At 38.0% G+C, this 20519-nt stretch overlaps 2 protein-coding genes across 2 annotated transcripts in view; one reads left to right on the forward strand and one right to left on the reverse strand.

Annotated features, from left to right (window-relative positions):
• LOC108359648 (Down syndrome cell adhesion molecule-like protein Dscam2) overlaps window positions 1-20519 on the reverse strand; it is a 235765-nt gene that overhangs the window by 104310 nt on the left and 110936 nt on the right. The window contains exons 10-11 of the mRNA XM_017611583.1: window positions 8401-8563; window positions 978-1475 (exon numbers count right to left, since the gene is read on the reverse strand). Of these exons, the coding sequence (XP_017467072.1) occupies window positions 978-1475; window positions 8401-8563 (661 nt within the window). The remainder of the gene's footprint in view (window positions 1-977; window positions 1476-8400; window positions 8564-20519) is intronic.
• Window positions 12325-14185, forward strand: LOC108359649 (putative nuclease HARBI1). The gene is made up of 3 exons (XM_017611584.1): window positions 12325-12557; window positions 12617-13043; window positions 13115-14185. Exons 1-3 carry the CDS (start codon window positions 12439-12441, stop codon window positions 13646-13648), a joined length of 1080 nt encoding a protein of 359 aa, XP_017467073.1. The 5' UTR covers window positions 12325-12438; the 3' UTR covers window positions 13649-14185.

A 20519-nucleotide genomic window follows, 5' to 3' on the forward strand; every position in this document is an offset into this window, starting at 1 on the left:
TGCACGCGCAGTCGCCCGCGACACATACATATGTGCTGATTTGGGCATCGCTAGTCTAGTCCATATAAGAACATATGAATGTGGCATACATATCCTTATGTAAGTAGCCATAGCAATGAATTCGAAATATATGCACCTTATTTTGCNCTTCCGCGCTTGCCCAGCACCGCTGTGCAAAGCTTTGCACGCGCAGTCGCCCGCGACACATACATATGTGCTGATTTGGGCATCGCTAGTCTAGTCCATATAAGAACATATGAATGTGGCATACATATCCTTATGTAAGTAGCCATAGCAATGAATTCGAAATATATGCACCTTATTTTGCCTTTAAAAGTTTTTTTCAGCACTTAAATTTATAAATCTCGTTTTTTTTTATCAAAATTGCGGAAAATGTAAAAACACCTTTACGTCAATAAACCCTGTCGAANCGCGCAGTCGCCCGCGACACATACATATGTGCTGATTTGGGCATCGCTAGTCTAGTCCATATAAGAACATATGAATGTGGCATACATATCCTTATGTAAGTAGCCATAGCAATGAATTCGAAATATATGCACCTTATTTTGCCTTTAAAAGTTTTTTTCAGCACTTAAATTTATAAATCTCGTTTTTTTTTTATCAAAATTGCGGAAAATGTAAAAACACCTTTACGTCAATAAACCCTGTCGAGAGGCCACTTTTCCTAGGCATACCGTTAGTTCAGGTCGACAACAAAGATTGAGGGATTATTAGATTCTAGAACGTGTTAACAACAATAACTTGTCGTTTTATAAGACATCCCAATGTAGACGTCTGAGGAAGAATAAGTCTAGCAAGTTCAGAAGGATCTGTCTGCCTAAGAAGTACTCTGTGCTTGTCCAGTATTTTCGTTTGAAAGAGGTAGATTAAGAACAGTGGTTCCAGGAACACAATGTGCATCTCGTGTCATGCTTTTGTTATGTGCTAATGATTTTGTATAGTATATTACTTACCATCTTCCATGGTTTGCACTGCTATCTCTCTGCTCGGTGGTCCGCTGCCTTGACTTGTGTACGCCTGCACAATTATGTGATATTGTGTAAATTTGTTTAAGTTACTTAGTACCGTTTCTCCACCAAAATGTGACCGCACTTCGACAGTTTTGAAGCTAAACCCTTGTGTGGGATTCACTTCTTTGTCTTCAGGCGATAGTGACATTTGATATCCAACATAGTATCCTAGCAGTATTCCATTCCAATAGTCCCGATCTGGTGCATCCCATGTGACAGATATCTCGGTGGAGCTTCTCGCTTCTGCACGCACATTCAACGGTGGCCCAGATGGCACTTCCTCTAGAGTGGTTACTTGAACAACCTCTGAATACTCAGAGGCGCCCAATTTATTTTCCGCAGACATCCGAATATGATAAGCTTTCGCAGGACGCAGGCTTTGTATGTTGACAACTGTTTGACCACCGGTGATGGTTATATGCTCGGCATTTTGCCAAATATCTACAAGTAATTAAAGAAAAACAATAAAAAAGGAAACTTAGATTTTAATGAATACTGTATTTTACCAAACAAAGGTGCAAGACTTGAACAGATATTTTTGGTTTTTAACTGTATAAATATTATTTTTCTTTACTTTGTCAATAAAACTGCAGTTAAGGCTTGGTAAAATCAATTATAAGAAACAAAAATTGAAAAATGATTTTTATACCCGAGCGCACTTGTGCACAGCAGTATATTACCTTTGTTCTTATAACGGTAACAGCCAAAACGAATCGAGATGTCAAATGTATACATAAATGATCAGAATGAAAAGAGAAGTCGATTAAGCCTGTCTGTCTGTCCGTCCGTCCGTCTGTCTGTGTACACGATACCTCGAGCAAAAATTGAGATATCTCAACGAAATTTGGTATGTAGGTTGCACTTTATCCAAGGTAGGGTGGTACTGAAAATGGGCGAAATCGAACTGTAACCACGCCCACTTCCCATATAACGGTATTTTCGAAAAATGCATAAACTGCGATATTTCAGTAAATATTAGATGCAAATTAATGAAAATTAGTATGTAGGGTAGAATTGTGGCAGAAAATAATGTTGTTATGAAATTTTTGGAAAATGGGCGTGACCCCACCCACTTATTATGAAATGCTGTATCTCAGTAGCCGCTTCACCAATCCTTACCGAAGTCAGTACGAGGCTTAACCAGGGTCTAGCTAAGAAATCTGTTGAAAATCAAACCCACTAACCATATAACGGTAATTTACCGAAACACGAAAACTGCGATAAATCAGTAACTACTGCAGCTAATTCACTTAAAATCGATGATTGCAATAACCACTTAGCAGAAAGTTAGAATATTATAAATTTTTGGATAATAGCCGTGGCGCTGCCCACTTATGACCACAAATGTGTATCTCGGTAACCGATTTATCAACTTCCACCAAACTCGGGGCACTTAATAACCTTGGTACGGAAAAGCAATTTGTTGAAAATTATTCAAATCGGACTAAAATTACACCCGCTTCCCGTATAACGGTAAATTTCAGAAATACGAAAACTCCGATATTTCAATAACTGAGGCCGCTAATTTACTTTAAGTTAATAGTTATAACAATCTCCTAACAATAAATAAGACTGCTATAGACTTTAAGGAATTGGGCGTAACACCGCCCACTTTATAACTACAAAGGTGTACCTCGGTAACCATTTAATCGATTTGTTCCTGACTAGGTTCAATTATATCATTAAGTCTAAATCTGCGTATTATCGAAAACGTTTGAAATCGGGTAAACACCCCTACTTATCATGCAAAGGTAGTTCAGAGAAAGTTGAAACGACGATATGTGGTACCGGGTATATAAAGTTCGGTTTCGCCCGAACTTATACTTCTCTACTTGTTCGGTGTAATGTTTGGTTTTTCCATGATAATGATTGCAATTTTTCGAACGGAAAAAGTATTTTTTAAACACGCTTAAACATAAGTTCGATCCATCACAGAGTTGTGTTGTCTAGCCAGCCACGGCTCACCACTTTCCCCTCAAATTCAAACGATTTAAAACACATTCACAATTTTTTAGTCATCTCACCCACACACTTACAAATTTTTTGTTCGAACTGTCAAAACAATGACCCTTTGTTAGAGCTACATACCCGATAAGAATTCGTACTCTAATAAGAATTCTATGCGTTAGAGCGAGCAAGTTAGAAACATCGGAGTTTTGATGACAGTATACATACTGTGAAGAAATGTCACTTTGCGTAAATTTTGAAGGTAAGTATACGTATTTAACAATTTTATTTGATTACTAGCAGACCCGGCGAACTTCGTCCCGCCCAAAATTAATTTTTTGTATTGAAATATTTTGGTCCAAAATTTTCACCAACAGTTCACGTTGATGATTTTCAGTGACGCATTAAATCTTCTAATATTATGGCTTGGTGGTTGTCAGAAGGCATATATCCATTGCCATCTTAAATAACCTAGCAAAAGTGTATATGTATACACTGAGTATGCAAAATTGTACTATGAATCTGTAAGATACAAATTATGCTTTTTCCAATAAGCAATATTGTTTATATTAATCATTGTGCCGCTATGTGTGATCTGCCGTTAACTCCCCCCTCTCTAAGATGAATCGTCCCCGATTCTTCATTATTTTCTGTTAATTTGATTATTATTTGATTTAATATAACTTTATATGTATTTTCTTAAATTTCTACATTTTCATTTTGATTGGCAGTTTTATGCGGTTTTTTGAATTTAATGTGAATGTAAACTACCAAAATTATGCATAAAATTATGACAATATATAAAATAGATAAATGAGTTTTGACATTTTTATCTTCTTTGCCTATTATATTTATATTTTCCAATTTGAGTTGTTTATTGGTTGTTTCTATATATTCCAAAATTTCAAAGTTATTTACATAATCATTTTTTAAATAATTCCAAATCTTTCTACCAAGGTACATTGAACAGGTAGTATCAGTAGAGCAGCTGATTTGATTTATTTTCAAATTATTTGGTCTCGAAAATGTCAAATATTTTTAATTTTTTCTCACAAAAATTCTGAATTGTTAAAATCCATTTGCATGTGAAACCTTTTTCCATACAAAACAAGCGATTGAATAGCAGCTTTTGGAACGTTCGCCCAACTCAGCAGCACGACCGCTGATTACTGGGCCGTGCAAAGGATGGATCAATGCTTCGAGAAGCAAACAAATTTACTAGGAAAGAAAGTTGCATCAATTTTTATTTTTTCCAATTTCAATTTTTTATTTTTTATAATTTTTTGTATTTCACATGGCACGCTTTGATTTAGAAGAAAAAATTCAGAACAGTTTTTGACACTTTCGATACCAGAAGCAACAACAAAATACACGCAAATGTTGTTTTTGCTCTACTGATACTACCTGTTTAATGTGCCTTGCTTTCTACAATATTTTCTCCTGAAACAAATATTGCTCCTGGTTTTATAATCTCAATTGGAAAGTTTCTTTCTTTTATTTTTGTACATTTTCCTTGTTTTTTATTTAAAATTTCTGATAAACATGTACTTTGCTTGTGTTAACGCGCGAGGGTTAAATTATTAAATCAAAAATTGTCAATCACTTGTGCTTGCAGGGTTCTGGTGGTTGTATTTGCTAAACGTCACCTTTTCTTTAGGTGCGCTCTTGCACGTTTTACGAACCTTCTTTTTACTTTGATCGTTGACGGAGAAGGCAGCATAACCACCCAGGGATGTTGTGATAATAGACATTCAGCCCATAATTGCTCTCTGTAAATTCACACGAGTCGTTCAATGTCACATTGGTTGTGCTGGAACTGCCTGTTTTTGAAAAAAAAAAAAACGAAATGGTCTAATTTTAACATTGGCTGGCCAAAGCGACGCATTTCGTATTTTCTCAAAATTTGTTGATGAAACACCTAACTTGAAATTGACCCGTTTATGATTGTGATTGTCCACTGGGTTGTCTTTTTTTATCAACGGAAAGCAGTACAAAGACTTAATATCAATGCATGCATGATTTGACACATAGTTTTTTATGTCATCAGCAGCAACGGAAGACTCAAACGATGACAGATATACCCATTTCATGCGAGCAGCAACCTTCAGTTCAGTGTTATCACTTGAGCCAACAACAACCATTTATATCCGCATTTTATTCTTCACCTCTGTCCAACCAACATTGTTACTTAAGCCCAGCGTTGCCAGGTTGACGTTTTTAACGTCATTTAACCCCCGTCCCAGCAATGGGTTGTGCGCTGGGTTTGGGACCCGCCACGTATAAAAAATTCCAGTGCAGAAGCAAGGTAAAGCCTCGGATGAGACCCCCCCTTATGATGACGACCACGGAAAACTTTTAAAGACTACGATTTGAGGGCATGCACCTGGAATGTCCGGACCCTTAATGGGAAAGGTGCCTCTACCCGGCTGGTTTAAGTCCTCTTCAGGACAAAAGCGAACATCACCGCCATCCAAGAAATGCTTTGGACGGGGTAAAGCAAGCAATGTCTGGGGCCTTGCGACGTTCCAGCAATGCGTTGTGCGCTGGGTTTGGGACCCTACACGTACAAAACACTTCCACTGCAGAAGCAAGGTAAAGCCTAGGATGAGACCCGCTCCCCCTTATGATGACGACCGCGGCAAACGTTTAACGACTACGATTTGAGAGCATGCACCTGGAATGTCCGGACCCTTAATGGGGAAGGCGCCTCTACCCGGCTGGTTGATGTACTCTTCAGGACAAAAGCTGACATCACTGCCATCCAAGAAATGCGTTGGCAAGGCAAGCAATGTCTGGGGCCTTGCGACGTCTACTACAACTGTCATGTAAACGAGCGCAAATTCGGAGTTGGATTTGTCGTGGGACAGAGACTCCGTCGCCGAGTACTGCCGTTCATCCCGGTGGACGAGCGTCTAGCCACAATCCGCATCAAAGCGAGATTCTTCAACAACTCGCTCATCTGCGCCCATGCCCCGACGGAAGAGAAAGATGAGACATCCAACGATCTCTTCTATGAGCGCTTGGAGCGTTGGTGGCTGTCTCCGGATGGAAAAACGAGAAACCAAATCATGAGTAGGCAATTCAGGAGTAAATTCCTCTCTCGACGTGCGAAAACCACACTTTATAAGTCACTCATCATGCCCGTGCTGGTATATGGCGCAGAAGCATGGACAATGACAACATCCGATGAGGCGGCTCGTGGAGTATTCGAGAGAAATATTTTGCGGGAGATTTACGGGCCTTTACGCGTTGGCGACAGCGAGTACCGCAGACGATGGAACAATGTGCTGTACGAGCTTTAAAACGACTTGGACATAATGCAGCGAACTAAAATAAAGCGGCTCCGCTGGCTTGGCCATGTCGTTCGAATGGACACCGAATCTCCAGCTCTGAAAGTGTTCAATTCCGAACCCGTTGGTGGTATCAGAGAAAGAGGGAGGCCCTCATTGCGATGGAAATATCAGGTGGAGAAGGACTTGGCTTCACCTGGCGTTTCCAACTGGCGTCAGTTGGCACAGAGGAGAAACGACTGGCGTGCTTTGCTGAACTCGGCCAAAATCGCTTAGGGCAGCGCCAAATAAGACAAGGAAGAACCTATTGGTCTTTCAATACGGCACTGGCCTGGTAGCCAAAAGCTATAAAAGTGAAGGCGGATGCCACCTTGAGCATGCTGGAACGACTGCTGCGCGCGGTCATCACAGGAGCTATGGGCACCTGTACAAGGGATGCCCTTGGTTTCATTACACGCATTCCTCCTTTGCCTATTCTCTTTGAAAAGGAGGCCTGCTGGAGCGCCCTACGTATGTCCAATATGATCAGTAAGAAAATTGGAGATTTGGCGGTTCTAAAGTGGATAATCCCGAGTCATTCTTCTACAAACCCTAAAAGTTCAAAATTCTTAAAAGGANGCTGGAGCGCCCTACGTATGTCCAATATGATCAGTAAGAAAATTGGAGATCTCCGGGGCATTTGGCGGTTCTAAAGTGGATAATCCCGAGACATTCTTCTACAAACCCTAAAAGTTCAAAATTCTTAAAAGGGACTGATGTGAAGTGAAAATAACTATGATTGACGAAGGGTTCCAAGTATGGAATACCGACGACGAGAGTACTGTGGCAGGCTTATTTGGACCAAGATTCCAGAAAAGTCTGCCAATTTGCACATACCCAACTATATTCCAGGCGGAAGTCTTTGCAATCGAAGTCTGTGTAGAGGGCCCAATTGTTCCAAAATAAATTATATGTCAGGCAGGTTAAAGGCCTTAGACTCTTTAAAAACTGCGTCAGGCTTAAGAACAGCTGTAGAACGCTTTGGAACGCGGGTCATGAATGGTTTGAAGGCAACGAAGGCGCTGACTGTCTCGCAAAGCGTGGAGCCCAAATGGTCGTAGCCTTTTGTGAGCTGGTGGAAGAGACCTCAGAGCATATTCCGTTTGACTACCCACGTATCATAAATATTAGACTGATACACCTTGGGGAACGATTGTCTTCTTCCGCCGATATTTGAAACATGGCGCACTCCAAAGTGCTTTACTTCTTAAATAGCCTAGGGTTGGAGTGATTACAATTAGGTTTAAGCACACTAGATCTGCTTAGGTCGCAGCACGAGTATCCCCTACGTAGTAATAATAATAAAATGTAAATATCGTCGTTTAAAGTACAAAACCGTGTGTCGTCGTTCTGAAAAACCGTGTAACTGACATTGGATTTGCTCACACAAGCTCTTGGCTAAATCCTTATCCATTCGTCCTGAAATATACTAGCCAGAAATGCGATTGCTTTACAAAAAAGAGAACTATTTTGAAAAATGAGTGTTTTTGCTCTCTAGAAAATAATTCATGCAACCTCACATCCACGACGATATGTGTAAAGAGACAAACATTTATGTAAGTCTGTACAGTAAAATGAATCGTTATAAGTAGTTAATTTGTTTTTATTGTGCCAGCTGGGTTTTAGTTTTACTACATTCTACATTTTTAATAAACTTGACATAAAAAAAAAAACAAATTAAAAATTTTATTGTACCAGCTGGGTTTTAGTTTTACTACATTCTACATTTTTAATAAACTTGACATCTTGACATAAAAAAAAAACAAATTAAAAATTTTTGGTAGGTTTTGGTTGGTCTTGGTAGGAAAAAAATTGTCCGTGTCAATACTGCTTGCAACTTTTTGAGAGCTCATTAGTAATAGTATAACTAGATGAAATATCAACAGCCAGACTATTCTGACGGTCATATCAAATGAAAAATGTCAAAAACGTCATTTTCGTGCAAAATGATTGAAAAAAATGAAATATGTAGATGCACAAAAAATTTTCGAAAGTAATTCTGGCATTTGGATCTTGATTTTATTTAATTTAAAACTTTACAAAAACAATTTCAGTACCTCATTTGTGGAAATATATATAGTTGTACTCACCTGAGATTTGTTTATAGTAAATGTGATATCCATCGATTGGGCTATTACCAGCGAACGGCTGACTCCAGGTAAGCTGAAGGCTGCGCGACTGTTGTGAATTAATTCGAAGGTTTTTTGGTTGCTCTGGAACTTCCTGTACAATCAATTGAATCGACATCTCATCCTGCCGATAGAAAAATATATTGAGTAGTAATTGTAAATTATACAAAGATTGTGTGCAGTTTGTTTAGCTATGTATGTATGTATATAAATACACATATATGTATGTATATTGAAGTGAAAATAGATCTGGTTTATTTTATTTTAATATCGACTATATGTATACTGCGAACCATAACGGAACGGTGCAATTCTCGCAATTATCGAAATGGCTTAGCGGATAATTTTACTGCCCTGCAAAAATCGCGACTACTCCATGCATGCATGTAGAGAGTACTCCCTAAGCGCCATGGAGTACCCAAAATTAACCACAATTCATATAAAAAATATGGTCCAATTAACATTGCGATGTCCTAGGGCAGGACCATATATTCCATCTCTGCATTACATCAGAGTACCACAAAACTACTCCAACATATTAACAATGACATTGGGCGCGTTTCTAAGACGTAGCTGTTGTTAAACTGTTGAGTGTTTGTCTTCGAAAAGCACAGTTGAGTTGTTCCGCTCAGCTCAACAGTTGGCAACTTTCCGCCATTTTTTCAAGCGGAAAATTTTTACGCTTCCTGAACTCAACGTGTTGGGCTTAGCCTAAACAGCTGATCGTAAAGACTTACGTCGCTTGTATTAAATTTAACGCCGCTTTGTTAGGTGGCAGTTGCAAACAAATTTATTATATTTTATATTACTGATGTTATGAAGTAATTAAAATATTTTATACTCATACCACGTTTCTAAATATATGTTTTTAAGATGTTTGCTATATAATTATACACTGTTTAATTCATTATAACATTGAAAGATTTTTTCAACACGGCGGCAGCTCAGCGTTGAATTCTAAATACTATCGGCGCAACTATCTGTATTTATTGCAATTTCATTTCTTTACATTTATCAGCTGTTCATTTGGCAGCATATTCATCATGCCGTTGCTAAGACGTAATTGTTGGGTCCAACAGTAGCCAACAGTTCGTAACAGTTGAGCTAAACAGCTACGTCTTATAAACGCGCCCATTGTTGTTATATTTTTTTGTTTGTACACGGTTTTGTTCTTCACTTCTCAGATGCTTTTTCGAAATTAATAAAAACCAAAAACAAAAATTAAAAATTACATGTTACCTCTAACGGCATTCGAACCCGAATATGCTAGGAGCTAACAAATAACAGCGAGCGTCTCTACACGTTCATCTACAGCCAAACATGCAAATGTGCTTTCAAATAACCCACTTCAATCACATTTCGTTAAAACACGAGCAGTGATCGGGTAACAAACAATAAGCTGGCGCAGAGACGAGTTGGTCCGCTACAGCATGACAGAGGAACACTTTTGTAAGTACTCCAATATACCACAAATAGACTACATGGTTCGACGATTTTTGCAGGGTAAGAGCAACAGATGAAACAAAAATTTGATGTTTAATGATATGTATTTTGTACGGTTTAATAGAAATTTTTGGGACGGTTTCAATATAAATACAGTTACGTACATACATGGACTTTTAGTTTCCTCGATGATCTTTAGCAGATTACTCTGATTAATACCTTTTAAGAACATTTTACCGCACTTATTGTCATTTTTAATTAGTTTTTTTTTGTTTAAATGGGGTTCTAATGTACAACTTACGCAATGAGGCTGATTAGGTATTACAATTTTTAAGATAGTATAACTCACTAGAAAATAATTTAAGAATTATATTGACTACCAATTAATGCTAGAAGTCCAAAAGCCACATTATATGTGACCTGGTCTACGAAAAGGGAGCTTACGTGCGAAAACTAGTTTTCTGTGAAAAAGCTGTTAAAAGTAAGCAACTCGTTTCGTCAGATTCTCATTATCTCGTTAATTGTTCTCCGCGCCGGACGTCCAGTAAGTGTTGTTGTTGGTCGGAATATTATTATAGTACCATCGTGTAAGTTGCTAGTGTGGAACATTTAAAAAAGTAACACTGAAGAAGTGAGATTTACTGTATCTTTCTCTACATTTTTAGTACACTTCTAAGCAAGCTAGGATTTTCTGCGTTTCACCACGTGAAAAAGCACCTCATCTTCCATCCGAAACAACCAAAAAGTGAAAATTGATTTTTTGACACCTAAGCCCGCTTTCCGTAGACCAGGTCACATATACTGTATTATACATATGTCGGTTTCCCTACACGGTCAAAAGTTTGGGTTTAATTTTTAAACCGCGCTGGGACTACTGCCTTTTCTAAGCTTTCATAGTCTACTTTTTAAACCAGTCAATAGTTTTAGCAATTTTTAATATATTCTGGTTTAAATTTTAGTCCAAAAAGCTCGGTGTTTAAAATTAAACCAAAATGTTTTAATTCTAGTTTCTGGGTTTCATATATGGAAAATTTGGTTTAAAATCTAAACCGAAATAGAAAATGTTTGCACACAGCGAAATTCGGTATTGATTCAAATACAACATTTGAAAGCACATTTAAATATGTGGCTGTAGCTGAGTGTGCAAAGATGCTTGGTACAATTGGTTGCTACCAAGGCTGTCCGGGTTCAACCCCAACCAGATGCAGCGTGAAATTTAAGAATTTTTTATTCTTAATTAAAAATAAAAATGTTTGGTTTTAAAATTTAAACCGAACTGTTTAAATTCCAAACCCAACATATGTGCCCTCTTTTTTTTAAACTTAGAAGGTTTGTATTTGAAACTGAAATTATAGTGGGGGAGGCGAGCGACAAGTAATTGCAAGCGTTTTACATATAAAAGCTGTGTTTTTGATATTATGTAAGCTGACCAACCGTCCTCCTTTGCGGAGGATTGTCCTCCTCAAACGTTATTTGGCCTCCTCAAAAATATTGTCATTCTCTGTCCTCCTTTTGAGCAAAAATGTCCTCCTTGTCCTCCTTTTCAAGTTTTATAGCCGAGATGAAATTTAAAAAAAAATTCGTTAAGAATATTATTATTTCCTAATTGTAAAGTCATTGGCCGGTAGTCGTAGAGAAGTTAGAAAAAGGTTTTAATGATTTAAATTGTGTTTTATAGTAATTTTAACTCTTTCATAATTAACTTAAAATGCATTTTATGGCAAAAACAGAGTTTTAACTTTAAAATGAGGAAAACGTAATTTTAAAATGGTAAAATAAGGTTCTAAGTTTTATTTTGCTTTTGAAGTAGTAAACGCAGTATCGCCCAGGTTCTGCCCCCACTCCAAACAATTTTTTTTAATTTTACTAATATTTTTTAATATAAACATTCTTTTATTTCATTTTATTAAACTTTACTTTATTATTTTTTAATGGTATTTCACATAGTCATCAAATTTTTTGTTTTCGGAATTTAATTTTGGCCACTTCGTGTCTCAAAACTTATCCGGCTCGAAGGACCAAAATGTAAAACACCGGGCATCGCAAGGCTCGCGAATGGACGCACCGGTGTTTTATGATATGAAGAAAAAATGGAAAAAAGTGAAAAAATTAATTTAGTATTTTGCAACGTTTATTTTAATCAACTATTTTCGACAGTGATATACATATATCTATGTGTGCATATACAAATGCGTTTTTGATTACCTTTAGAAAGTGGCCTAGTAGCTGCGTTGTATCCTCGTTGATCTCCAAACAGAAGTGAAAAATATAATTTGCGGTTTCTAAGTTTCGACCGCCGGACAATCAGGGCTGTTCTGAAATCCGATCGAAATTGATTTCGCATCGATTTGGATTTCCGACTAGGAATCAAAAAGGTGTTCGGCAATCCTATCGAAATTGAGAAATTCGAACAAAAAGCAAATCCTATTCGAACTGTCAAAATTGAAATGTTTAGTTGCTGCGTCCATTGTTTACATTTATATTTCATTGTAATTATTTCATTTGTGAAAGAGTAGACTGTTTGTTATTGAAAACTTTGACAAAAAGTTGAAGAAAATGAGTTTTTGGTTTGTGGCTGCGATTGCCATTGAAATTAGAGAACAAAATAACATGGAAAAGTTAAAGAGGAGAATTTTGCGTGACCACAGCAATCCGCTAAGTCTCTCAGATGCATTGTGAGCTTACTCAATGAAAATTTATAAATTACTAATAATTTGATTTAATCTTTATATAGATTTGTTGCTCAATACCGTCTAAATAAGGATGCGTTCTCCATGGTATTAAGTGAAGTGGAACCATACTTAAAAAATATGTCCATTCCACCTATTATTCAATTGGCTGCCACACTGAGGTTCTTTGGTGAAGGAGGTTACCAGAGGTCAGTAGGAACAGATGCAAATATCCAATTAGGTCGTAGCACTGTTTCCAAAGTTATTGGCAATGTGCTTACCGTCCTCGAATGGAAACTCTGCCAAAAGTGGATCAAGCTAAATGTGTCAGAAAGTGAGCGACGCCAATGTAAATCATTTTTTTTTAACAAATGGGGGATACCTGGTGTAATCGGGTGCATTGATGGCACCCACATCGAATTAATAAAGCCACTAACGGATGCCCCCTCGTATTACAATAGGAAGGGTTATTTCAGCATAAATGCTATGATTGTGAGTATATATGTACATGAACATATCGTTATTTTGTTTACGAGTCTCTCTATTTAAATAATAAATTGCAGATATGTGATCACAACATGACAATTCAAGCTGTTGATGCAACGCATCCCGGCTCCAGCCACGATTCTTTTATCTGGAAGCTCAGCAATGCATATTCTCATTTTGTGGCAAAATATCGGGGTGGCGAGCGTTGTTTTCATTTGTTGGGCGATAGTGGTTATGGCATTGAACCATTTTTGATAACTCCATTTAGGAATCCAATTGCCAATACAATAGAGCATAACTTTAATGTAGTACACGCTTCTGCGCGTAATATTGTTGAACGAACTATTGGCGTCTTAAAATCTCGATTTCGTTGTTTAATTAGTTGCTTGCACTACAGTCCACAAAAAGTTGTTAAAATTATTAATGTCTGTTGCGCACTTCACAATGTGTGTAGACACTACAACGTTAACTTCGATGAAGAAAATATTACTGAAAATATTAATTTCCAAAATATGAACAACGAAAATAATATCGATGATGAAAGAGTATCATCGTTATATAACGAAGGAGTTCGTGTCAGAAATGAAATAGCAAACAATCTTACAGTTTGAAGTTCAGATAAATTTATTCATTTTTCAATGTCTTTTATATTTTTTTCGCATATACAGACACACAGTTAGTGGCAGTGAAAATCGCGCAGTAAGTTTCTTCAATTTTTTTATATAATAAATTTGTTTATGAAATAATACTTCACATACATATGTAACGGAAAGTTTCAAACCTTGTAACAAATTAACAGAATTTAGTAAAATTTTCATAAAAGTTTCGAATTGCTTAATCTTTTTTTTTAGCAAAATGTTTGGCATGTAGTCTTAAAGACGATTTTATTACAGTTTATAGTTGGAAGAAAATGCGTAACACCGTTACTTAAAACTCCATAAACTATAATTAAATGGGCTATAGGACTACATGTCAAACATTTCTCTAAAAATACTGAGTTTTATATTTGATGAAAATTTAACTAATTTTTATAAATTTGTTACAAAGCTTCAAACTTTCAGTTATATGGTTTTTTTTGAAGTGTGAAGTGTTATTTCGTAATTAAATTTATTTAATTTAAATGAAATAAATGTAAAAAGAATAAAAGAAATTTACTGGACCATTTTTATTGACTCATTTCATCTTAAAATATACTTTAAAGAAAACTTGTACTAAAAACTAATACATAAAAATAATTTAAAAAAATAAATCAAAACAAAACAAATTCATACATAAATAAAGAAATTCGTATTTACAAAGAAATGTTGCTATTTTTTATGTAGTATTCTTTCTATATTTTCATGGTGATTTTTAAAGTCTTCTCTGATGCCATCCAACGTTTCGTTCGTTTTTTCCATTGCGTCACAGAAACGTTGCATGGCTGCGAGGTTCTCTTCTCGGTTTTCCATCAACGAATCCAGAACGCCTTCAACCTTTCTGTTGAAATTTTTTTGTAACTCCAGGGATTCCTTGAGACAGTCCTTGAAAATGAACACAATGTTATGCTGGATAACAGAATATCTTAATAAACTATTACCAGTAAGGAAGTTTCTTTTTTTCTTTTTGGAGTCGATGCCTGAATATCGTGTCGTGCCCGTTTTTGGCCTGTGGAAGTTGAGGGCATCACTTCTTCCTCAGTTAAATCTAGTACCTCCACCTCCAAGTCCACTGTTTCATCCAGCCCAAAGGATGTAGTCTCGGAAATACCCTGCACTACCGTGTACATTCCCGTAATACGCGCAAGAGTTTCCTCAGCTTCAGTCAGAGAATACTTATTGAAAATTCCGCCACCAGTCTCGGTAGATTCCCTGCGGTTATGTGCAAGTTTCTTACGCACCTCACACTTCCAATCAGTGAAAGTCTATTTTGAACACAATTTAAAATTTAAATTTAAATTTTCTTCTTTAAATTTATCAACATTGTATTTGTATTTATTTATTAATTCTACCTTTTTCCAACCATTGACATCCTTATATGGGCCCTGACTATTTAAAGTGTTAGCCAGCTCTTGCCATTGCTGCTCGACTTTCACCCGATCACCTTTGGCGTGGCCTTTGGCTATGTCCGGATTCCGTTCCATAAATTCTAGCAACGTCGCGCTTTGAGCTGCATTCTTGTGTTTACCCCTTTATTAAAAAATACCGATTAATGTATGAAAGGCTTAAAAAAAACTTTTTACTTACATTTCTTAGCTTTTTTTGCTTTATAAAAATAAAAACCTGTAAAAACGAACTAATTCCGCCAACTAATACCGCGTCGGTTTTATTCTAACGGAATTCTCCGATAAATCGAAATACAGAACACCAAATTCGTTGAATAATCGGATTCGAACATAGATTCCGATAAATCAAATTCGATAGGATTACAGAACACGACTATGCAATTACGATCGGATTCAATTCCGATTCCGATAGAAATCGGATTTCAGAACAGCCCTGAATAACTGACGTTAAGGGGAAACTTAAAGCTCAAACAGTCAACGACGTAACGTAGACGTAGGTTGACGCAGACACGATCTACCTTATGGGATTCGCGTGTTAACGAAAACTCACCACCGCATGGCGGTGACGTTGCCGTTGCTTCTCTCTCTCTCTCTATCAACAGCAAATTTTATATGCTGCTACGTACGTTTACGCTACGTCGTTGACTAACTGCGCTTTTAACGAAGGTTCATTGTCCGGCGGGATACATTAGTTAAGGCTTAGCTGTTGTTAATATATACGAGCATGTATGAGTGTATATACATGTACATATGTACATATGCCAGCATTAGGGCGGTTCACTCAAGTGGGGAAAACTATTTAGGCTGAAGGCCTAAACATTTAAAAATTACAACTATAATTACATAAACAAAATTTAAATAATAATTTTTAAAAGAACAAAAAAGACGTAAAAAAATGTTTCCTGCCAGTGGGATTCGAACCCGTGACTTCCCGGCTTGTTAAAGCCGCAATTCTTCTGCGGACACAGGGTGAACTAATTGATTCACTCATATTTCTTTATATTGCCGAGTAAATTGTTTCTCTTCATATGGATAACTCTGTTCTCTCTCATCTTAACAAAGAGATGCTTCAAAGATTGACACAACTTAAAAATCTATTCTAAACTTACAATTTTATTTTAACAAGAAGAAGAAGTGTAAACTCCTTTTAGCCTTAATGAATAACATTTAATACGGCTTTCCCACGGCACCCCAATAACGTAGATCGTTCTCTCATTCATAATTCGCACTCCAATTTCCCTTCGAATTACGTAATTCGCGGTACTAAATTTTGAGAATGTTTCCCGGAAATTTCGCCACTTATTATTTTTACTGCAAACGATTAATTATTGTATATATATATATATTAGGGTGATCCAAAATAACTAACCTAATGAATTTATGGCCTTAAAATAACATAGTTACTGAGAAGGAAATTCTCCCATTTGTAACAATTTTTATTTCAATTTTAAGATGTTCGAAATTTTTTATGTAAATAACATGTAAAAAAATTTGTTTTCGTTGAAAATGTTATAACTCTTGAACCGTTAAATACCGTTATAAAAACGTTTTTTCTATGCGTATTCTTTTAGACCATTAAATTCTCTAAAAAATTACCCTGAAGTTGGTTGTCTTACAGACGATTAAGAGTATTAAATATGTTAATGATATTTCTGAGCGAGATATAGCGTTGATACAAAATTATAATCGAACTTTGACGAAAGACGAAGAACAAAAGAAATTTATTTTGGAAGTAATACCTACTATTACAATTTAATAATTTAAAAAGAAATAGTCAAAACTTGTTAATATGTGACGGTCTTATGATTATGCAAGGCAGTGTACTATTAACTTGTTTGACTTGTGTTTAGAGAAACTTTGAATTGTTAATTTATTTGTTATTTATGTGTTAAAATAAATATAAGAAATTTTTTGTCTTTCAATGTGGAGTATTTGCCCTCCTGGAATGTTAAAGAATTCTGGTCACCTTATATTATATCACGTTTGTGGTGTAGAGAAATAGCCTGCCGTCAGTCAATCCAATTCGCTAGCATTTGGCCCAGGGCGGTTTAATTTTGTATAGAGACTCTTAATCTTGCAACTAATTTATAAAATCTAAAATACTACTTAATTGCGAGTATTATACTGACTAAAAAGTACTAAGACATTGGTGAGTCATTAAAAGTCTGCAACCGAGCCAGTCAGTCGCGCGTTAAAGTTGTACAAAATCTCTGCATCGTGAAAGCATTTTATAAAATCTGAAATTCAGTTCACATTTGAAGAATATTATTGTAATTACAAAACGAATAATCAGTTACAACGTTTATTCGCAGTAATAAGTCGCTTTAATTAAATTCGCCATGACGCAGAACATACATATGTATATACCATAGATAGAAAAAACGCTACTCGCGAGTAGCGTCTGCGTCGCAGCGCTTATACGTATCCAGAAGCGACGCAGCGAATTTCAATTCAGTCTAGGGATGAAACGATACCATGCAGGAATCGATACATTTACTTGAAAGTAGTATCGAAATAAAGTATCGATACCTACTCATATCGATACTTTTGGCTATGAAAGTGTTCCTTACGAACTAGATAAATAAAATTTTGTTTTTTATGTCAGTTAATGATTATCAAGGAATCCTAAACTTCAAACAATATGTTAATTTCCTTTCCTCATCATGTCGGTCTCCTTGTCGGTGGGGGTGGGGCTTAAGTGACGCTATGTCCGTTATACCGGTGTGCTGGGCACAGCAATATGAATCAAGAGAGGTACTGGGTATAGGACTGGAGACTGAGGTTGCTCTCCCGTAGTTCGTGTGGCGACCGTGGGATGCAGCTCCCATGCGCAGACGCCCGCGTCCCACCCCAACCGATTCCCACAATGCATAAAAATGAAAATATAAACAAAAACACAAACACAAAATTTTAAGGGAGGAGAGATGTCTCGGAAGACATCCTGAGCGCAGAGGAGAACGTGCTCGTGGCTCCCAGTCAGGACTCTGCACGCTCTTCGATAATAATACCGGTGAGCGCTAAGCCTAGCGATCCTGACAATACCCCATCTTCCTCAAAGGCAACGTTGAGTGCTCCATAATGCACTCCAAAGAGAAATTCTTGACAAGATGGCAGTGGCCGGTACTGTACACCCCAAGGATGAGGAAGACAGTCCAAGGTGCAATGAGGTGGTGGAGGTGTACAGGAGGTACCTTACTTCGAAACCAAAAAGAACCCTGTAGCAGTTAAACGAAGTAGACATAAGGAGGAGTCTACAACCGAACCAGATGGAAAAAGAGCGGACACGAAAAGCACGCCCCAGCAATAAGAAACGTTGGTGAAAGGACGGTACTGTGAAGTGGCCAGGGATCACCATCAGGTCGCGCTTGTCGACGAAGCCTCAGGAAGCGGTAAGCCCGTTTCGGAGAGGTGGGTCGAGATCGAGTTAAAACTCTCTGAAGGGATGGGTGACTACCTGTTTGAAAATGAGCTGAGCTGTTGTCGGATTTTCAATCGTAGAGATGAGTTCTCTAGGGAATTCCTCGGCGAGTGCGTAGCCGAGCCCGGCAACGCCTGGGAGGGTTTGAAGTTCAAACTAAGCCCTGCCGAGGAGGTACCTGGGAATCCCAGGGCCCACATTTGGCTGCCGAAGATGGCTATGGACATCGACAAGCTGATCCATTTCCTGCAGCGGCATAATCCGGAGATATCCATGGGTGAGTGGGTAGTCATTCGTGCACAAAAGCGTCTAGAGGGCGCGCAGAGTTCTTCGTACCTTCTGAGGCTTAACGAAGAAAGTATTGAGCCATTACAAAAAATGGACAACAAGCTGATCTTCGGGGTGAGAACAGCTAAACTAAAAATATTCCGCTCGAATTAGCCGATTCCAGAGGCTGATATCGAGGCTGCCAAGCAAATGTTGGGCGATATGAACGTCAAAGTTAGCGGGGACCGAGAGGTCGCTGAAGGTGTCAACCAGGTGCTGGCAGGCACAGGTCCAGTTGACAATGCCGAGAAAGTCGATGAAGGTGGTCCAGGCAATTCTTAGGCACTCTAAGGCCACCTCGGACAAGCTCTTTTTCTTCCTAAGGGAGGAAGACATCAACATCTCGCTGATACAGGAAACTTGGATAAGGGACCTAGAGGTTAAGGGACTCACCGACGCCCGCTATAACCTCTTCTACACTAGTATATCAGGTAAACCAGGTAAAACATATTAAAGATTTCGTATATTCCAATTTCGGATTACCGGATACTACTGTCGTCAACTTGGAGTAGATGAATGAACGCAGCTGTCTAATATTCTGTATGCAATGTGCATGACAGGCCGTGTCCGCCACAGAAGGTCGTCACTTTACCAAGGTTAGCAGGAGCTAGTCCAGTGTTACTCGGCTGCGATGCCAATTCCCGACATACATTATGGGGCAGCTCGGAAACCAACGATAGAGGTGAGGCACTATTTCAATTTATTATTAATTCTACGTTAAGGATTTGTAATAGAGGTACTACTCCCACCTTCATATTTCCTAGTACGCCTGATTTTTGCGGTTGGGAAAAAGTCCTAGACCTAACTCTGCTAACGGAGTGGAGGCTAAAGGTCAATAAGTGTAGAGTATCCGAAAAAGAGGTCCTCTCGGGCCACCGTCGAATACTCTTTGACCTACTCCCTTTAGTAGACCTCCTAAAACAAATTGGGACTTCTTTCAAAAAGTTATTGAAAAAGAATTGAAGAAACTACCAGTTGAAGACATTCCTACAAGGGGCGAGCTGGACGCCAAAGCGGACAGCCGGAATAAGGCCTTCGGAAAGGCCCTTACGAAGGCTTGTCCTCTGAGGTATGGCAAGAAAGCGCGCACACCTTGGTGGAATAAGAACCCTACTGCGCTACGGAAGAAAGTAAGAAAATCCTTTAATGAATGCTACAGGAATAAAGTATGGGACCTTTACAGAGAGAACCTAAAGAAATACAAAAAAGCGATACGGGACGCCAAGGAGGGACGTCCTGGAAGGAATTTTGCGAATCAATCGAGGATACCAAGGAATCTGCGAGATTAAGCAAAATCCTTGCCAAAGGGCACTCACAGCCAACATATATAAAAAGGTCAGATGGTTCATAGACCGTGTCGGCTGGGGAGTTGCTGGATATCCTTCTGAATACACAAAATCGATGTAGTGGAAACCGATGCCGCAGACCATATACCAACCCTCTCCGAGGACCTCTTGAAGGAGCTACTGGAGAGGGAAAAGATAAAATGTGCTATATTCAGCTTCTCACCCTATAAATCACCGGGTATGGACGGAATACTACCAGTCATGCTCCAGAAAGCTTCTTAGATTGTCATTCCAGTCCTAGAAACAATTTTTAGAGGGTGCTTAGTACTGAACCACGTTCCGTTAAGCTGGAGGAAGACCAATAAGCCGAATGTCCTTTGTGCTCAAGATGTTTGAGAAGCTGTTGCATC

Source organism: Rhagoletis zephyria, unplaced genomic scaffold (genome assembly GCF_001687245.7).
Source record: "Rhagoletis zephyria isolate East Lansing unplaced genomic scaffold, Rhagoletis_zephyria_1.1 Rzeph_scaffold_00429, whole genome shotgun sequence".
Classification (NCBI taxonomy): Eukaryota; Metazoa; Arthropoda; class Insecta; order Diptera; family Tephritidae; genus Rhagoletis; species Rhagoletis zephyria.